This window comes from Amblyraja radiata, chromosome 10 (assembly GCF_010909765.2).
Source record: "Amblyraja radiata isolate CabotCenter1 chromosome 10, sAmbRad1.1.pri, whole genome shotgun sequence".
In the NCBI taxonomy this organism is placed as follows: domain Eukaryota; kingdom Metazoa; phylum Chordata; class Chondrichthyes; order Rajiformes; family Rajidae; genus Amblyraja; species Amblyraja radiata.
In genome coordinates this window covers 14379387-14399847 of record NC_045965.1, presented here as the reverse complement: position 1 = coordinate 14399847, position 20461 = coordinate 14379387, and the positions used below count along the sequence as shown (strand labels likewise).

The 20461-nt window shown below is 42.8% G+C and overlaps 1 protein-coding gene across 3 annotated transcripts in view; it reads left to right on the top strand.

Annotated features, from left to right (window-relative positions):
- The first annotated feature begins 19318 nt into the window (after positions 1-19318).
- The window catches only part of LOC116977575 (ergothioneine biosynthesis protein 1-like), a 63375-nt gene continuing 62232 nt past the window's right edge, over positions 19319-20461 (top strand). For all 3 annotated transcript variants that reach the window (XR_004413250.1, XM_033028125.1, XM_033028124.1), the window contains exons 1-2: positions 19319-19480; positions 19774-19838. Coding sequence is in view for 2 of the 3 variants with exons in the window: in XM_033028125.1 (XP_032884016.1) it covers positions 19407-19480; positions 19774-19838 (139 nt within the window). In the remaining variant the exon portion in view is untranslated. The remainder of the gene's footprint in view (positions 19481-19773; positions 19839-20461) is intronic.

Below are 20461 nucleotides of genomic sequence, written 5' to 3'. Positions count from 1 at the left end.
GTGCTTAGTGTGATGGAGGAGGAGATGCGGGGCCGGTTTTAACTCTCTGTGGGCGGTTTGTGGGAAAGTCTTTGATCCATGTGCAGATGGGGGAGGAGAAGCCTAGGTCAAGCAGTTTGCTGATTAAAATGTCTGGAATGATAGTATTGAATGCTGAGCGATAATCAATGAATAACATCCTCACGTAGTTTTCCCGGTGTTCCAAGTGGGTCAGTGCGGTGTGAGTTGCTATGGCGATGGCGTCCTCAGTGGATCTCTGTAGGTAAACTGATGTGGGTCGAAGGAGGGAGGTAGGCTGGTTCTGATGTGATGCAGGACTAGTTTCTCAAAGCACTTCACTGGTGTAAGTGCAATCGGTCTGTAGTCATTCAGGTCCTCAGGGACTGGCTTTTTGGGAATAAGAATGTAGTGGCTGACTTTAAGCAGGGTGGTATGATCGCTTGTCACAGGGAGACGTTAAATATCTTTGTGAAGACCCCAGCGAGTTGGTCAGCACACGCCTCACATCCTGTTCCTGTAGTGTGAGTGTGTGGGTGTTAGAGGCGGCTGGAGGCAGTGAGTCTGTAGCTGGCCTGTTAACCTCAAACCGGGCAAAGAAATGGTTAAGCTCCTCCGCGTCGGCATTTACAGTGCTGTTGGTGTTGCCTTTATAGTTGGTTAAGTGCTGTAACCCTTGACACACTCTCCGTGAGTCGTTGGGTGACAGGTGGTCCTCGAGCCTCCTCTTGTGGGCCACCATGGCCTCCTTTATACCTCTCTTCAGGTCGGCTCTCGTGGTACTGTACCGGGCTTGGCCACCTGACCTGAAGGCGGTGTTGCGGTTTTGAGGAGTGTTTGGACCTCACTCGTCATCCAGAGTTTCTGGTTGGGAAACACATGGATGCCTTTATTGACTGTGACGTTGTCAGTGCAGCTTTTAATGTAAGAAAGCACAGTATTTTTCCCCTTGTTGCACAGTTCACATGCTGGTAGAAGTTGGGGAATACTGTTTTAAAACATGTTTGGTTAAAATCCCCTGCTATGATGGGTGCACCGTCAGGATGGGCTCGCTGCTGTTTGTTTACAATGGCTAGTAAGTAGCCGAGAGCAATACTGATATTAGCATCGGGAGGGATGTAAACAGCCGTGACGATCACTACACTCAGCTCTCGGGGTAAATAGATAAATAGATAGATAGATAAATACTTTATTAATCCCCTTATTCAGGGGAAATTCTGATGTCCTTGCAGCACACTAATAAAAATACAACACAGTATTCATAAAGAAATTCAACACCAAAACATCCCCCCACAGTGATTCCCACTGTGGGGGAAGGCACAAAGTCCAGTCCCCATCCTCTTGTCCACCCATAGTCGGGCCTATTGAGGCCTCCACAGTCGCCGCCACAGCGCCCGATGTTCTTGCCTGGTGATGGTACTCCGGCGTCGGGAGAACCCCCAGCGGCTTGGGGTGCCAGGAACGGCCGCCTTCCCACCGGAGCCTGCGGCTTCTAAGCCAACAGACCGCGCCAGACGGAGCTCCGCACACTGGTGATCTCGGCGAGATGTAAGTTCAACGTCGCAGCTGGCCGCTCCGCAGAACCGCGGCTCCACGATGTTTTCCTCAGCGGTACCAAGCATAAATGTGAGGTTATCCATTTTGGTGGCAAAAACATGAAAGCAGACTATTATCTAAATGGTGGCCGACTAGGAAAAGGGGAGATGCAGCGAGACCTGGGTGTCATGGTACACCAGTCATTGAAAGTGGGCATGCAGGTGCAGCAGGCAGTGAAGAAAGCGAATGGTATGTTAGCTTTCATAGCAAAAGGATTTGAGTATAGGAGCAGGGAGGTTCTACTGCAGTTGTACAGGGTCTTGGTGAGACCACACCTGGAGTATTGCGTACAGTTTTGGTCTCCAAATCTGAGGAAGGACATTATTGCCATAGAGGGAGTGCAGAGAAGGTTCACCAGACTGATTCCTGGGATGTCAGGACTGTCTTATGAAGAAAGACTGGATAGACTTGGTTTATACTCTCTAGAATTTAGGAGATTGAGAGGGGATCTTATAGAAACTTACAAAATTCTTAAGGGGTTGGACAGGCTAGATGCAGGAAGATTGCTCCCGATGTTGGGGAAGTCCAGGACAAGGGGTCACAGCTTAAGGATAAGGGGGAAATCCTTTAAAACCGAGATGAGAAGAACTTTTTTCACACAGAGAGTGGTGAATCTCTGGAACTCCCTGCCACAGAGGGTAGTCGAGGCCAGTTCATTGGCTATATTTAAGAGGGAGTTAGATGTGGCCCTTGTGGCTAAGGGGATCAGAGGGTATGGAGAGAAGGCAGGTACGGGATACTGAGTTGGATGATCAGCCATGATCATATTGAATGGCGGTGCAGGCTCGAAGGGCCGAATGGCCTACTCCTGCACCTAATTTCTATGTTTCTATACTGGAGTCCCAGCGCGGCGACCCAGGAAAGGCATCGCCCGCTCCGCAATAGCAGTAATCCGCAGTACGTTGCGGATTCAGCGAATTATCTGAAGAAGGATCTCGACCCGAAACCTCACCCATTCCTTCTATCCAGAGATGCTGCCTGTCCTGCTGAGTTAATCCAGCATTTTGACTCTAGCTTCGATGTAAACCAGCATCTGCAGTTCCTGTCTACGCAGTACGTTGTGGATTTACGCCCAACCACAGGGCTTAACACATCAGCTATGCTTCACTTCCATGCATTGCTGAGATACCAACTTTCTGGAGAAACATCAAACTCGGGTCTAGAGTTTCAAAGATCAAACTGGAGCTTGCCCACCCGACTGGATGCCAAGGAGACTCTTCCATATCTGACGGAATGTTGATGGATCATGAGTTCAAGCGCTTGGTCTGGTTTAGATTAGATGTGTTCTGAGTGGACTTTCATTTTATAGCTGATCTGATTCCTTCTGTCATCTATCTCCGATGAAGATTAGAGATTGCATGGTCCAATATGGAAACCAGAGATTTTTGTACAGTGATCAGGCCAATATTTGCCCTGAGTTAATGTCATGGAAGTTGGTTTTTCTATATGTTATGTGTGTGTGTGTGTGGGGGGGGGGGGGGGACTTCCTGTGTGCACCACATTTGTGGCAATGATAATCCAGTCACTTCATTGAGATCTTCTGAGGTTATGAAACACTTTGACCTTTGCTTTATATTAAACAACCAGACTCCTGAGGGGAATGGAGTTCGAGGACAGGCCTTCCGGCAATCCGTCAGGTCGCTGTCAGAGGCTGCCGAGCGAACCAGAAACTGGCTGTGGCTGAAGAGGAAGGACACCAACTGGGCAGCAAAATGACCAGCAAGAGGGCATAACGGAGGGGAGCGCACCTGGAGGTGTCGTGGGCCTATCAACGAAACACCAAGAAAGGATGGTGCCCACCTGATGACCCCAATGAAGCCTTTACCCCGACCCCCACTCAAGATAGTAAGAAGGTGCCAATTATAGTGGGGATTGTAATTTCAAGTCCTATAAGCTCAACTAAAACTATTGGTTAATACTACCACTTAATCAAATAATGGGCAATAGAGGCATGCCTCAGATCTTAGAAATTATTAAACAAAGTTAAGGGGGAGTGACTAAAAATATTAAATCCAAGCATTATTTGTAGCAAGTGTCCCTAATGTAACCAGGCAGTTAAATGCATTTTGAAAGTGGGTTGACACCATCACTGATGGGGAACATTTGCCTGCTTTTGAGTCTGAATAAAATCACAAGGATTTTTATGACTGGAAAGTATCTGGTCTAACATTTATATTTGTTTTAGATTTCTGGTGCATGTAACTGCCTCCTCACTTATCACCCCTAATACCCAGTTATACTGAAGCACACACTGGCCACACATTTGGTATTCATCGGTCTGCTGGGATTCATGTGTGACGTATCCATAGTTTCTGAATAGGCAGTGCCAGCTGGCCACACTTCTGCTGGAACTTCATTAACATAAAATCAGTCCATATAATTACAGAATCGCATCAAGTTCCCCTCTGAGCCCATTTGTAAAGCACACTTTAATGATCTTTCCTGGTTGCATTAATATGTTGCATTGTGCAGAAAAAAACGTTGCCTTTTCCCATTACGTGCTTCTAAATGTCTCAATCTTTATTTGCGTCTCTTCATTGCTATGCATTTTAGCTTTCATCCCTGCTTTATAATCCTCGTCTTAAATTGGATTTCTCCTATTCCAGATGAAGAGTGTAGATTGAAAAGGTAACTGATTAAAATAATGTCTTCAGCTTCAATAGACTGTAAGTGCCAGTGAATCCTAAAGTCAAATCAAATAAATGTTCCTTGAAATGCAATGCTGATAAATGCATAATGGTGATTCCAATAGGCATTTGCAAACTCTTCTACATTTGTTGCAAACATACAATGGATTTGATGTAAAGTGTATTGATGCACTTCACATCACTCACATAAGCAGCACACAGTTCTGCATCTGTTCCTCCCTTAGGCACTTTGTAATTGAAGTATTTGCACTCGAACAGGAGATGACTGAAGCATTTGACTGATAGGTAATATTTGTAATGTAATTAAGAATGATTGATTTAAAAAAAAAACGTTCATAGAACAAGTCATTACAATTCAAAGTGATTGCTTGCAAATGCATTTTTTCCCCACTTTTCTGAAATACCTAGTGTATTAGCTTAACATTGAAAATCTTTGGAATTTTTTTCACGTGACTGAACTATTCATTTTCATTCAAATTGTCTGAGAAGACAGCAAAAGGATATCAGTACAAATAGACACAAAATGCTGGAGTAACTCAGCGGGACAGGCAGCATGTGTGGAGAGGTGACGTTTTTGGAACAAGGCCCATTCTTCAGACTAGACTAGTCCACCACTACTCCAGAATTTGATGTCTATCTTCGGTTTAAACCAGCATCTGCAGTTCCTTTCTACACAGTTCAAATAAATCTTAGTTATAATTTACTTGTGAAATATGAGTCTTTAAACCTCACTATGGCCAAGCACCTCCCTTAATATCTCCTTATTTGATCTTGTTCGATTGTGGTCGACAATTATTGAGCCAATGGGACAGCCATTATTGGCAAACATATAAATCGCTTTTTAAAATGCCCAGCAGAATTGTGAGAATTAAATACTGTACACACAGTGTGTTCTCTGGTACCCAACTCAAATGGCCATTCCTTGTGTATAGTTATTAGTTTGGGCTGGTGAGCCTGATTCAGACCTTGTCCAACATCCAGCAAGGATCATTGCTCTTGCACAAGACCCTGGCAGAGTATTATTGTCAGTGCATATGAGGTCTACACCCGTTGCTAATGCCAAGGGATGGCAATATTTACTTTGGATCCTTCAATCTGCATGGTTCAACATCAGCATACTTCCCAGGAATGAGTGGGTTTACTATGATGAGTGTTTCACGACACTGAGCCTGTACTCGCTGGAGTTTAGAAGGATGAGGAAGGACCTCATTGAAACTTACCAAATAGTGAAAGACCTTAATATAGTGGATGTGGAGAGGATGTTTCCACTAGAGGGAGAGTCCAAGACCAGAGGTCATAGCTTCAGAATTAAAGGACGTTCCTTTAGGAAGGAAATGAGGAGGAATTTCTTTAGTCAGAAGGTGGTAAATCTGTGGAATTCATTGCCACAGAAGGCTATGGATATTTTTAAAGCAGAGATAGATTGATTCTTGATTAGTACGAGGGTTTGGGGTTATGGGGAGAAGGCAGGAGAATGGGGTTAAGAGGGAAAGATGGATCAGCCATGATTGAATGGTGGAGTAGACTTAATGGGCCGAATGGCCTAATTGTGCTCCTATCACTTATGAACATAAATAAGCCTCGAGCTGATCTTGCTCCGACAACAGAAAGAACGCTCTCCCTGTCCTTGGTATGCCCACTTGAGGTGAAGGTCAGTGAGCTTGTCCAATTTCATTTGTCAATCACTGTCCAACGATCCAACTAGGCAACTTTTGAAGTGGAAGTTCTGTCGACATAGGGAATGTGGAAGCAGAGGAGACAGGATGTCAACAACTGATTTCCCCAGTCGAGTGTCATTATGAGCCATGTAGTAAAGTTAGATGTAGGTGACCTTTATTTCTTCATTGTCTATGTTATCGAAACAAAATTAATTGACAGAGGATGACAGTTTAAGGGTATATGTTTCCCATGATGGTCATTGTCAACAAATAGTCTATTGAACATTTAGATTTCACTACAGCACAGGCTCGTTCAGTACCCCCTGAGACACCGATATTGTTAAGATTCTGTGTGCGCATTTCCATTAACAACAATCAGAAGTCAGAGGAAATGGGCAGTCCTCTGTTTGTTGCTATTTTAATTAATGTATTGCGATGCTTTAGTTGAATTCATCATCTAATTTATATTCCCGGCTGACTTGGTTAATGAAGAACAAGTTACTTTGTGCAAATGACTGTTTTCCCCTCGTGCGCTCTAAGGTGGCACAAAAAATATCAGTGGGCCGTGTTACCTCTTGACAATGTTTAAATGAATTGCTGGATGTTACAAAATTAGTTGCCAAGGAGCACTTAGGAAGATAGAATGGTGTTTTTGTATGGAATTTTCAATACATTTTCAAATGTTGGGTGCTGGTTTCTGGAGAATTGATGTTCTTGGGGCATCGGTTTACAATGAACTCTACCCATCGGGAGTAAGAGGACATTGAAACCAGATTATTATAATTAACATTTAAGGTGCTCCACTGACGGCATAGAGCTTCCATGCCCTACATCACATCCGTAATATTAATCAAAACACAGTATAAAAAGCACACGTTTTTCTCTTTCCACATGCCAGCTATCTTGATTTTTTTAATAGATTGCCCTTGATGAAATGCATGCATTACAAGAGAAGATTTGTTAAGCTAAAGTTTGTAAATAAAAATTTGGGTGAAATGCATACTATGGGAATTTCTGGTACTTATTCCTATTTGCCTGGGTTGATGACGTTTTCATTATGAAGATTGCAGTCATGGCCTCATTTGTAAACGCCAATGACATGCTAACATACTTGCTAGGAACTGAATTGAACTTAACTGAACCTCTATGACTCTAGATGATATTATATCACTGCACAGAAATCAGAAGTCTCTGTCCGTTAGTCTGGGTTAGAATCCTGAGCATCTCCCAGTTGTACCAAACATGACCTGTCCCTTCACCTCCCCCCTCAGTAGATAATGCCCTCTCTGACATTTACATTAGGCTAGTAAACACTACAGCCTCCAAATAAGATCCAAACTATGGTCATGAGGGCATTGGTTTTGTCTTTTGCACTATAATTGTTTGTTCATCTTTATATGTGTGTGTGTGTGTGTGTGTGTGTGTGTGTGTGTGTGTGTGTATGTGTGTGTGTGTGTGTGTGTGTGTGTGTGTGTGTGTGTGTGTAGATATAGATATATTTTTAAATATATATATATATTTATATATGTGTGTGTGCTTGTATAGTATATGTGTGTGTGCATATATATATGTGTGTGTGTGTGTGTGCATATATTTATGTGTGAGTGTGCGTGTGTGTGTGTTCATGTATATGCACACACTAAACTTTTTTAAATCATTTATTATATTATTTACAGAGTACTATGTTTACATATTCTGTTGTGCTGCTGCAAGTAATAATTTCATTGTTCTATCTGGGACATATGTAATTTTGTTTTTTTGTTCTACCAACCAGAATAAAATTACGCTCAAAAATCCAAGTGGTGCCAGCAGAGTGACCACTTCAAACCTTTCCAGTAAATTGTGGATAGACACAAAATGCTGGAGTAACTCAGCGGAACAGGCAGCATCTGTGGAGAGAAGGAATGGGTGACATTTTGTATCGAGACCCTTCTTCAGACTGAGAGTCAGGGGAGAGGGAAACTAGAGATATGAAAGGGTACGTGAATTTAAGATGTGAAAAGGACCGATCAAAGCAGACGATGATCTAGGAAAACGTGGAATGATTCATTGTTGGCTGATTGTTGGGTTGGACGGCAGGAGGAATTACAGAGGGGGAACGACAAGAGAGGGTGTGGCAGAACTCATCGAGGAGACGAGGAGAACTTGGGTTGCCTCAAGCGTTTCATTTGAACAAAAACAAAACAGCTGTGGTAGCCATGACAGCATTGTTATTGCAGGAATGTTTCATGTCCCTCCTGAATGTCAGGTTTCACACTGCAGCTAACACCAAAGATCTCTCCGCTATAGGATCTTTGGCTAACACTCTCCTTATCAGATTTCACACTCCTTCTCAGATGAAATGTGTAGGAAGGAACAGCAGATGCTGGTCTAAACTGGCCTATTGCTCATGCCCCCGATTCCTGGCAACACCCTCATAAATCCTCTCTCCACCCTTTTCAGCTTGACAACATTCTTGCGATGACATGATGACCAAAACTGAACATAATTTTCTAAATGTTGCCTCACCAACGCCTTATACAACAATTATATGACCTCCCAACTTTTGTTCACATCCCATAAATGCTGCCGGATCGGCTGAGCATTTCCTTTCTTATTTCAGGTTTCCAACCCCTGCAGGTAATTGGTTTTACCGGTCCTTTCATCACTACAGCAGTTTCAACATGGTGTAGAGAAATTAACTGTGTTTCCAGATGCTGCCCGGTGAAAGGAGCTCGCTGCTGGTGAAACAAAGCACAAAGACCACAAAGGCTTTTCAGGCATCTGAGGAGGTGGAGCAAGTATGTTTGTCGGTGTGGAGCAAGGAACCGCAGATGCTGCTTTACACCGAAGATAGACATATAATTCTCGTGTAACTCAGCGGGACGGGCAGCTTCTCTGGAGAGAAGGAATGAGTGACATTTCAGGTTGAGACCCTTCTCCAGACTAAAGACGGGCGGCATGGTGGTGCAACTGTAGAGTTGCTGCCTTACAGCAAATGCAACGCCGGAGACCCGGGTTCGATCCCGACTACGGGTGCTGTCTGTACGGAGTTCGTACGATCTCCCCGTGACCTGTGTGGGTTTTCTCCAAGATCTTTGGTTTCCTGCCACACTCCAAAGACATACAGGTTTGTAGGTTAATTGGCTTGGTGTAAATGTAAAAAATATATATTGTCCCTAGTGGGTGTCGGATAGTGTTAGTGTGCGGGAATCACTGGTCGGCGCGGACCCGGTGGGCTGAAGGGCCTGTTTCCGCACTGTATCTCTAAAACTAAAACTACACCCATTCCTTCTCTCCAGAGATGCTGCCTGGCCCACTGAGTTACTCCAGCATTTTGTGTCTATCTTCGGTGTAAGCCAGCATCTGCGCTTCCTTCCTACATAGTGACGAGAGGAGATGGCTCCAAAAATATCCCCAACCTCGGACACGATAGGAACCTGTTTGGAAGTGCTAAAGAAATGGGTAAAGCATTTGCAACCATGTGCAGTCAGAAATGCCAAATAGATGGTGCACCTCGACTTCCCTCTGCAATCCACTATCTGCAGCCAATTGGATTCACTCCAAATGATGTTATGAAACAGCTGAAAGCAATGGATACAGCATTGGACACGGGTCCACGCAACATGGTGATTAAATCCTGTGTCCCAGAACAAGCTGTTCCAATACATACACACGATTCCGGCCATGCGACAAATGACCGGTTTGTACAGTTTACAAAAAGCAGAACAAATCTAGCTAATCAATATATTTGCCACCAGCCAGCAAAATGATGGAGACTATCGTCAGCAGTGTTGCCAGTAACCTGCTCACTGAAGCAGGGAATGCCTAAGTGAATCATTACTTGACTGTAGACTTCTTCACAGCCGTGGTGCAAACCTGGACCAACAAATGAATTTGGGAGATAAGGAAAGAGTGACTTCCATTGGCATCAAGATGGCATCTGACCAAGTGTGGCATCTGAGTTCGCTGGTCAATAGGCACTATGGGGAATAGCATCTGACCAAGTGTGGCATCTGAGTTCGCTGGTCAATAGGCACTATGGGGAAACACCATTGGTTAGATAACTTACACAAAGGCAGATCGCTCTGGTTATTGGAGGACCACCACTATAGTTCCTTGACATCATTGCATATCCTAGGCCCGACCTTCAGATCATTAATCAATGACCCTTCTTTCATCAAAAGGAGGTAAGATGGTTACATACTGTTCTATCCATTTACAATTATGCAGGAGATTAAGCAATCCGTGCCTGTGGGCAACTAGACTTCATCAAAGTCCAAGGGTGGACGAATAAGTGGAAAATAAAATAGTGCCGTAAAAGTGCCTGGAAATGATCACCCCAAACATGGGAGTCTAACCATCGCTCATTGACATTCAATGGCAGTACAATCACAGATTCCTTCTCCATTAACTTCCATGGGGATGCAATTGATCGGAATCTCAACCAGAATAGTAATATATATCTATATAAACTGTAGCTACAAAAGCAGGTCAGAAGCTGGGTATCCTGTGGTGACTTACTCACCTCCTGGCTTCTCAAAGCCATTTACAAGACACATGTAAGAACGTAATAAATTCCTCTCCACCTAGCGGCAACTTTAAAGAAACTCATCACCACCTGGGTCAAACCAGCCGGCTTGATAAGCCCTCCATCCACCACTCCAAACATTCATCCCTCAACAACTGGCCGCATTGTGTCACGTTTTGTGAAATGCGCTGCAGTTACTTAATAAGGCCCTTTGAACAGCACCCCCCAAACCCAGGGGCTCTACCACATCAACAATGACAGAAGGCATCTGGTAATGTCACCACTTGCAGGTTCCCCTCCATCACGACTTGGAAATAGATTGTTGGCCAGTCAAAGTTGCTGGGTTATACAATCGTGAAACACTCTGCCCACCATTGCTGATGGAGCACTTTTATCAGAAGGACCGCAACAGTTCGAGAAAGCATCGCATCACCAAGGGCTTTGGGGATGGCTAATGAATGCTGGCCTTGCCAACAATGCCATGATCCCAGAAAATGAATTTAAAAAACAAACAGAACTTTATGTCCTCTAAGATAGACACAAAATGCTGGAGTAACTCAGCGGGACAGGCAGCATCTCTGGAGAGAAGGAATGGGTGGCATTTCAGGTTGACACCCTTCTTCAGACTGAGAGTCATGTCCTCTAGTTTCCTTCTCTCTTCTCCACAACCCCGCAATTATGACAATGCAGCTGGTTTCTTATGTACGCATTAAAATAATTCATTATATTGAATATTGCTATGGTGCTGATTTTACCACAATGATGACTGCATCAAGTCATGGTGAAAAGGCTCACTCTAGTAAACATCTCTAATTATCTCTAAATCGGTTGTGGACCTGTAATAACATTTCTCAGTGTAATGTAATCATGATCATAAATAATAATCTGTTAAACTATTTTCCATGCAGGTGATGCTGAATTTGCACACGTGTAAAAGCTGATTGTAAGTTTACAGTGATATCTGCATCATCTGTATAACAAGCTTTGTCACTTAAGGAGCAAATAAAACAAAGGTTTGCTTTTCTTTGAACATACAACAAAATGCACCCACACACATTGAAAGTCTGTGGCGGTTACTGCAATTCCCAACACACTGTGTCAGGAAAATGTTCAGATGAAGACAAGATTGAAGTAAGGTCATGTCATTAAATCAAATTAAGTTTATCTCATTAGATCCTGGAAGAAGTGGGGCACTTTTTTTCCCTGAGTCAAATACCTGGCCAATTACCATTTATCATCTTTAATTATATTAGCTTCAACACTGCATAAAATCCGACCCACAAAAATGTTCTCAATAATCAAATCTACTTTGCCGCATCTTTGTCATGTTATAGTCGTACAAGACGCTAGTGAGGCCAGATTTGTAGTATTGTATTCAGTTCCGGTCACCCTGCTATAGAGTGGATGTTGCTACAAAGAGTACAGAGAAAATTTACAAAGATGTTGCCTGGTCTTGAGGGCCTGAGCTATAGGGAGAGGTTGGGCAGACTTGGACTTTTTTACTTGGAATACAAGTGACTGAGAGGTAATCTTACAGAGGTGTATGATCATGGGGAATATATAGGATAAATGCACAGTGTTTTACCCAGAGTAGGGAACTCAAGAATCAGAGGACACAGGTTTAACATGAAAGAGGAAAGATTTAATAGGAACCTGAGGGGTAACCTTTTTACATAAAGGGTAGTGGGTATAACTGCCAAATGAGGCATTTAAAAAGACATTTAAAGACATTAAATGAGGCATTAAAAAACATTTAAAAGACAGTTGCACAGGTACATAGATAAGAGAAGTTTAGAGGGATATGCGCCAAACGCAGGCAGATAGGCTAAGTGTACATGGGGCATTTTGGTTTGCATGGGCAAGTTGGGCTGAGTTGGGCTGAATGGTCTCTTTTCATGATGTATGACTGTGACTATGACTAATTAACTGAGAGCTAAAAATATTGAAAATCCACTCAAAAGGTCAGGCAGCAGCTGTGGAAAGAAAACCCCACCCTGAATGAAGTAAAGACCTGTCTCCTTGAACTGTAAGTGTCCTTATCCACTCACTTTTCTTAGGGGAAGTAGCTGGTGTGGTGAACTCTTGGTGATTGTAATAGATATATTTTCTAAAGTCAGTGCGATTTGAATAAAAGTTTTAAAAATCATCTCCAAAGCATCATTCTTCAATTCAGATATCAGTGTTTCAAGCTTTTGAGATCCACGGTTTATACGTTAGCTGAATATGATGGGATATGTACTGGCTTCAAAGTCAACGTGCCCAAGTCAAGCACAAAAGCAGGGAGTGGACAATTCCTGAAGATCATATGCATTCCAGAGGGAGGATTAACAATATCAAGTGTCAGCACTAAACCACACTAGTTTTACAAATTAATTAGATCCACAGAACGAGGAAGACTGACTGAACTTTGGTGCCTTCCATCTCAGCGGGAAGTGCTGGTCCCACCATGGTGGATGTTTTATATTTTATGTTTAATTTCTGTTGTGTATTGTGTTCTTTCTTTCTTGCTGGGAGAGATCTGCTCATCTGCCCAGCTTACCCTTGAGCAACACTGCAAAATGCAGATGTCACCACGCAACCTCGGTTGGATTGAAAGTCACTTTAATGTAATGTAAATGTAATGTATGTTCCCAGCAACTCGCAAGACTTTATTTTACTCCGGAGAATTTTGAATAGGTTTTTGACCGTGAGTAGTTTACTGATTAACTAGCATGCTGAGAGTGGTATAGTGCTGAGCATGTTTTTGTTCGTACCGCAAATAGGGTTACAACTGTTTTACCAACAAACGATAAAAGACGTCAGGTTAGTGCAAAATGTTTGAATGACAGATGTCCTTGACCTTTGACATTTATCCTCCCATCAGTGTGTTCACTTGTACTCGTTTTATTCGTGTTCAGAAAGAAATGTGGCTGGCACATCAAATGGCTGTTAGTAATTATTGTCATTACAGTGGTGAGGAGCGACCAACTTACAAGGTGATGAAGTTCCTCCGATACCACAACTCGCTTGTGAGTCTGAGGATATTGACAACAGAGGGATGATACATCTTTCCAAGGCATGGATCTGCAGTGTGCATCCTTCATTTTGTCCTCTTTGATGATGGAAGTCACAGGTTTGGGAGACACTGCCTAGTGTGCCAGAAAATTGACCTATCAAAGTGATGAGTTCCATCACATCATGGTGCCTGTGGAATTTAAAATCTGTTAATAATCTGAAATTCAGAAAAAGACGGAGCCAACACCTAGCCAACACCAGCCAGTGCTGGTGGTGCCCGGAATAGTCGTAATGGTCAATGTCATTACTGTCAGCCAGACGTCACCATCACATTCATGGATGGTGTCAGCACTGACTGTAAATTCAACTGGAACAACTACACTGATATTAGTCTGTCATTGTCACAAGAACCAAGGTACAGTGGAAAGCTTTGTTTGTGTACTATCTAAATCAGATCATACTACACATATAACACGCTGAGGCATTGTACAAGAAAGGACAGAGCCATCTGTTCTTTCTAAGGAGTCTCTGCTCTTTCAACATCTGCAGTAAGATGCTGCAGATGTTCTATCAGACATTTCAGTCTGAAGAAGGGTCTCGACCCAAAATGTCACCTATTCCTTCGCTCCATAGATGCTGCCACATCCGCTGAGTTTCTCCAGCATTTTTGTCTACCTTTGATTTTTCCAGCATCTGCAATTCTTTCTTAAGCAGATGTTCTATCAATCAGTGGTGGCCAATGCCATCTTCTACACTGTTGTGTGCTGGGGCAGCAGGGCGAAGGCCCTGGACGGCAACAGAATCAACAAGCTCGTCAGGAAGGCTGGCTTCATCCTGGGGGCAGAGTTGGATTCATGGGAGGTGGTCTTGGAGGGGAGGATGCTCCTCAAACTGCAGAGCATCTTGGACAATACAGCTCACTCCCTCCATGACACAGTGGTCAACCTGAGGAGCACCTTCAGCAACAGACAGGTCCCACCAAAATGTAAAACAGAACGCCACAGGAGATCCTTCTTCCCTGTGGCTGTCAAACTGTACAACTCCTGTCCCTTCTGTCATGGGAAGACTCACCCCCCCTCTCCCACCCCCCTACACCCCCCGCACCCCATCTTTGCACATCCCTCATCCTGGAATTTTCCTCAATAATTTAATTCCATGTTTGTTACATATGGGCTGTGCAATAACTGGTCTCTTAAATTGTATTATTATTATAGTGATGATATTTTCAATGCCTTGTAACTGTAGCTTTTGACTGTTGGCAGACCAATTTATCTCTGGGATAAATAAAGTTGTATCGTATCATATTGAATGATTTCAATCAAGTCTTACACAAATATAACAGGTAACACAAAGAGAAGAACACCAGAGTGCAGAATATAAGCATTGTAGCGTTCCAGTTCCAGAGAAAAAGACCAATGTCTGCAACGAGGCAGGTTGGAAGATAGGGAATACATGTGCAGCAGTTGTGAAAATCAAAACAATTACAGATGTTGAAAATATTAAATAAAACAGAAAAAAACTGCAAATAGTCAACATGTCAGTCTGCATCTGTAGAAAGAGAAACACAGTTAATGTTTCAGATTCAATTTCCGTTGTCAGAATCATCCTAACAAACATTCTCTTTCCACAATACTGTCTGACTTATTTCGACCAGTTTTGTTTTTAAGAGCGGTAGATGTGGAAACGCCACCTCCTGCAGGTTCCCCTCAGTGTCACACATTGTCCTGAGGAAGAAATAGCTTGCCATTCCTCCATTATTGCTGTGTTTAAATCCTGGAACGCCGTCCACAATAACATTGATAGACAATGGTGTAAGGGGGTGCGAGGAGAAGGCAGGAGAATGGGATAAGGAGGGAGATATGGATCAGCCATGATTGATTGGCAGAGTAAACTTGGCCTCATTCTGTTCCTATCACTTATGACCTTATGACCTTATGTAGCAGTTTGGATGGATAACAAATGCTGGCTGCTCCCTTGACAGTGATAACCATATCCTTAAAAATGAATTAACCATATAACCATATAACCATATAACAATTACAGCACGGAAACAGGCCATCTCGGCCCTTCTAGTCCGTGCCGAACACGTATTCTCCCCTAGTCCCATCTACCTGCACTCAGACCATAACCCTCCATTCCTTTCCCGTCCATATAACTATCCAATTTATTTTTAAATGGTAAAATCGAACCTGCCTCCACCACCTTCACTGGAAGCTCATTCCACACAGCTACCACTCTCTGAGTAAAGAAGTTCTCCCCTCATGTTACCCCTAAACTTCTGTCCCTTAATTCTTAATTAATGAAATTAATGAAAGAGAAACTGTATTTTGACTTGGTCATTTGGTTGCGTAATATTTTATCTGTAGATGCATCGTTTCCTATCGACTGTGATCTTTTCGTCACAGCTTATGTTTCCCCATGATACTTATGTAGTCATACAGCATGGAAACAGGCCCTTCAGCCTAACTCGTCAATGCCGATCAAGGTGTCCATTCTAAACTAGTCCCATTTGCCCTCATTTATCCCATATCCTTTTATATCTTTTCTATCCATTGCCAGTTCAAATGTCTTTTATATGTTGTTATTGTACATGCCTCAAGTACTTCCTCTGGCAGCTCATTCCTTATACCACTCCTTGAAATAATGGAGAGATACGGACCACATGTAGGCAGAGAAGATTAGTTTAACTTATGTTTAACATGGAAACCACCCTCTATGTGAAAAATGTTACCCCTCAAGATCCTATAAAATCTTTTCTCTCTCACCTTAAACCTATTCCCTTTAGTTCTTGATTTCCCTGTCCTGGGAAAAAGACTGAAAGACACGATGCGGTCAGCTTTTCCCTGCGGCTCATTCATATTATCTCTTCAGGCATTCCTTGTGGGAATGGTCTTGGATTAGTTTTCCTGGTAGCAATTTTATGTTGTTGGTGTCCGGTAATGACCTTCTCAACAAATGAATGGGTTCTCTCCATCCACTCCATCTGAATCTCAAGGACCGCAAATTGGTCATCTCAGTTTCCCCCCCCCAAGAGAAAATAGACCCCATCCTAATTCTATCCTAAAATATGTTACTCCCATTTCTGTTGTCATCCTTGTAAATCTTCTCAGCATCCTCTGTAGTGTGCTGCCAGCATAATATGGTGACCTGCACTGCACACTGTGCACCAATGCCTTTTCTAACTGAGTTGTTACAACGTCAGCCTCACCTCCCAACTTTTGGTTCTATTCCTCCAAATTTAAATCCTAATGCTAGGCTTGCTTCTTTTCATGGACTTGCTGAACTAAATGCAGTTTTAGTGATTGGTCGGTATACAGGCACCGCCCCAACTGGCGTAAGTGTTATTTTTCGTGAACCTTACTTAAGTTAGATTTTACGTAAGTCAGAATCACCATCCGCATCTCCTGCCCAAAATAACTCGCTGAGTCTGAAGAAGGGTCCCAACCCGGAAATGTCGCTTGACCCTGTTCTCCAGAGATGTTGCCTGGCCCGCTGTTGTATAATGTAAGTACCTCCACCCACTTTGGTCAATGAGAGTTGTTTTTTAAATGTTCTATAGAAATAAAAGTGACTTGACTTGACTTGACTTGACTTGACTTGACTTGCGCTTCCCTCGCCCCCACTCCCTCTTCGTTACTATGGACGTTCAGTCATTCTACACCTCCATCCCCCACCAGGAAGACCTTAACGCCCCCCGTTTCTTCCTTGACCGCAGAACCATCCAATTTCCCTCTACTAACACTCTACTCCACCTAGCAGAGCTGGTCCTCACCCTCAACAACTTCTCCTTTGACTGCTCCCACTTCCCCGAAGTCCAAGGCGTAGCTATGGGCACCAGCATGTGCTCCAGCTATGCTTGCCTCTTTGTAGGGTACGTTGAACAATCCCTACCTCCTGCTACCTCCTGCACCCATGCAGAACTCATGGACTTCATCCACTTCACCACCAATTTTCGACTGCACTCAAATTTACTTGGACCATCTCCAACATCTCCCTCCCCTTTCTTTTTTTTTCTTTTTTTATTTATTTTTTTTTTAAATTTATTAATTAGAAGTAGACATATTATAAAATGTAGTTACATATTATAGTAAAAAAACTTTTCATATACATCAGTCATACATTATTAAAATTTTCCATTATCAATTACTTCTGCTTCTAGTGTTTTTATTTTTTATAGAAAGGGAAAAAGAGAGGGTAGAAAGTTACAAATAAAAAAGAAAGCAAAAAAAAACACAACAGAAAAACAAGGGAGGTGGAATGGGTTACCTGTAATACATCAATGGAGATAGGTTCGTAGGTTATAAAGTATAGTTTTTCATCTATTCCTGAGTTCAAGTTTCAGCTGGGTCCTCGTGCTGTGCCAATCTATCCCTTCAGATAGTTAATGAATGGAGCCCAAATTTTATGGAAGAGATCTTGTTTGCCCATTAAGACAAGTCTAATTCTTTCTAAGTATAGGGTCTCCGACATTTCTGTAATCCACATTTTAATTGTGGGGGTTGTAGGGCCTTTCCAAAATTTTAATATTAATTTTTTTCCGGTTATTATACTGTAATTGAGGAAATTTCTTTGGTTTGTTGTGAGTGTTAAGCTTTGTTCTGATATTCCAAGTATTATTAATTTTGTGTCTGGGTCCAGTTTTGTATCCCTCCCCTTTCTTAATCTCACGTCTATTACAAACCCACTGATTCCCACAACTATCTCGACTACACTTCTACACTTCTACGACTACACTTCTTCCCACCCTGCTTCCAGCAAAGACTCTATCCCCTACTCCCAATTCCTCTGTCTATGCTGCATCTGCGCCCAAAATGAGGTGTTCCATACTAGATCATCCGAGATGTCCTAATTCTTAGGAAACGGGGGTTCCCCTCTCCCATCATAGTTGAGGCCCTCACTTGTGTCTCCTCGGTAACCGCAGCTCTGCCCTTGCCCCCCCTCCCCCTAGTGGCAACAGAGACAGTCCCCCTAGTCCTTACCTTCCACCCCATCAGCCGTCGCATACAACACATAATCTTTCGAAATTTCCGCCACCTCCAACGGGATCCCACCACGAGCCACATTTTCCCATCTCCACCCCTTTCCACCTTCCGCAGAGACCGTTCCCTCCACAACTCCCTGGTTCATTCATCCCTTCCCACCCAAACAACCCCTCCCCCGGTACCTTCCCCTGCAATCGCAGAAGATGCAACGCCTGTCACTATACCTCCTCCCACAACTCTGTCCAGGGACCCCAACAGTCATTTCAAGTTAGGAAGAGGTTCACTTGCACCTCCTCCAACCTCATCTACTGTATCCGTTGTTCAAGATGTGGTATGAATATTGATTTCTCTCACTTCAGGTTGCCTCGGCATTCCCTCTCTCTCTCTCTCTCTCTCTATCCCTCCCCCACCTAAGTCACACTAACTTCTCATTTTCACCCAACAAACAGCTAACAATGGCCTGTTTCCTTTATCATCATTACGTTTTTGCATATCTTTCATTCATTCTTCTTTACCACTCCACATCACCGTCTATATCTCTTGTTTCCCTTATCTCTAACCAGTCTGAAGATAGTGTCTCAACTCGAAACGTCACCCATTCCTTCTCTGTCCCGCTGAGTAACTCCAGCTTTTTGTGTCTATCTCTGAAATTGATTTATTCCCATCCTTCCACCTTGTGTGCATTCCCCTTACCACATTGCTCAACACTCTGCTTCTCCCCAGTCCTGAGATTGATCATTCCAGAGTAAAATAGAAAGAATCTGTGCGAGAGAGAGCATGAGACAATTGCTGTTTTCCCTTCTCTTTAATGACAGCCCATCAGGGGTTAATGGGAGTTAGCGTAAGGAAGTATATCAGAGGCAGGCGTGGTATTGCCAAATCATTGCTGGATGCCATCCAATTATTTACACACTACTCTGGATGTTCACACATAAAGTATAGGACCTCCTCTATCACATTCGTTATAAAAGCTCATCCTACACTGTGCTGAAAGGCAGCTCTACTGAGAGGACATCTAAAAATGAAGTCTGTTCTTACTGGAAAGTTTTGTTTGACCTCTCTTAAACCTTGTGATCTTTCCAACTGCACAAAGAAGTAAGTGTACTGATATCTGTGTTGCCTTATGTATCTGGCCTATTGTGTAGAGAGCAGTGTATTGTGACTAGAATGTGTGTCTAGTACAGTATACGAACAATTACTCCTGTGGATTCTGCTGTTGTCTTTTCCTGATGTTACAGGGCTTGTTCTAATGCTATATTCTACCGATGAATTAGAATAATATTGAATTTAAAATAAAATCTATTAGAAGTTACCAATGTTTTTGTTAGTTTAACATTCCTGCTACACGGTACTTTAGATTATTAATGTTTTACACCTACCTGTTTCAGGGACATTTTGGATTACTTTGAGAATACCTATGATTTGGATGAAACCCTGTTCACTTCCCTCAAAGGTATGACTGACTAGTTCAGATAGGTTTTCCTCTCTTAAATGTGCTTCGTATAATGACTGGCTAAACATTTACAGCTGGGACGTTTGGTATTAATAGTTCCCTTGCTTTTTTCTTGATGGCAGTAATTTTATCAGGAGCTGATTCACAGGAAGTACAGTGGAAATCCAACCTGGAAGCCATTTTTATCCGTTAGGCTGGAGTGCTAGAAATTCCTCTACGAAGATAGCATGTGACCCTGGCCTCAACACAGCGTCAAAGATAATAAACGCAAGGATGCATTGGGAATTTAAATTTGTATGTGGGAAAGCATCTTAGAGAGAATAACATAATGAATATAAGACAGTCACTAATAAATACATAGCTTTCAGTCAAGTCAAGTTTATTTGTCACATACACATACGAGATGTGCAGTGAAATGAAAGTGGCAATGCTCGCGGACTTTTGTGCAAAAAGACAAACAACCAAACAACCAAACAAACTATAAACACAATCATAACACACATATTCTTTTACATAATAAATAATGGAAGGAAAAACGTTCAGTAGAGTTAGTCCCTGGTGAGATAGGCGTTTACAGTCCGAATGGCCTCTGGGAAGAAACTCCTTCTCAACCTCTCCATTCT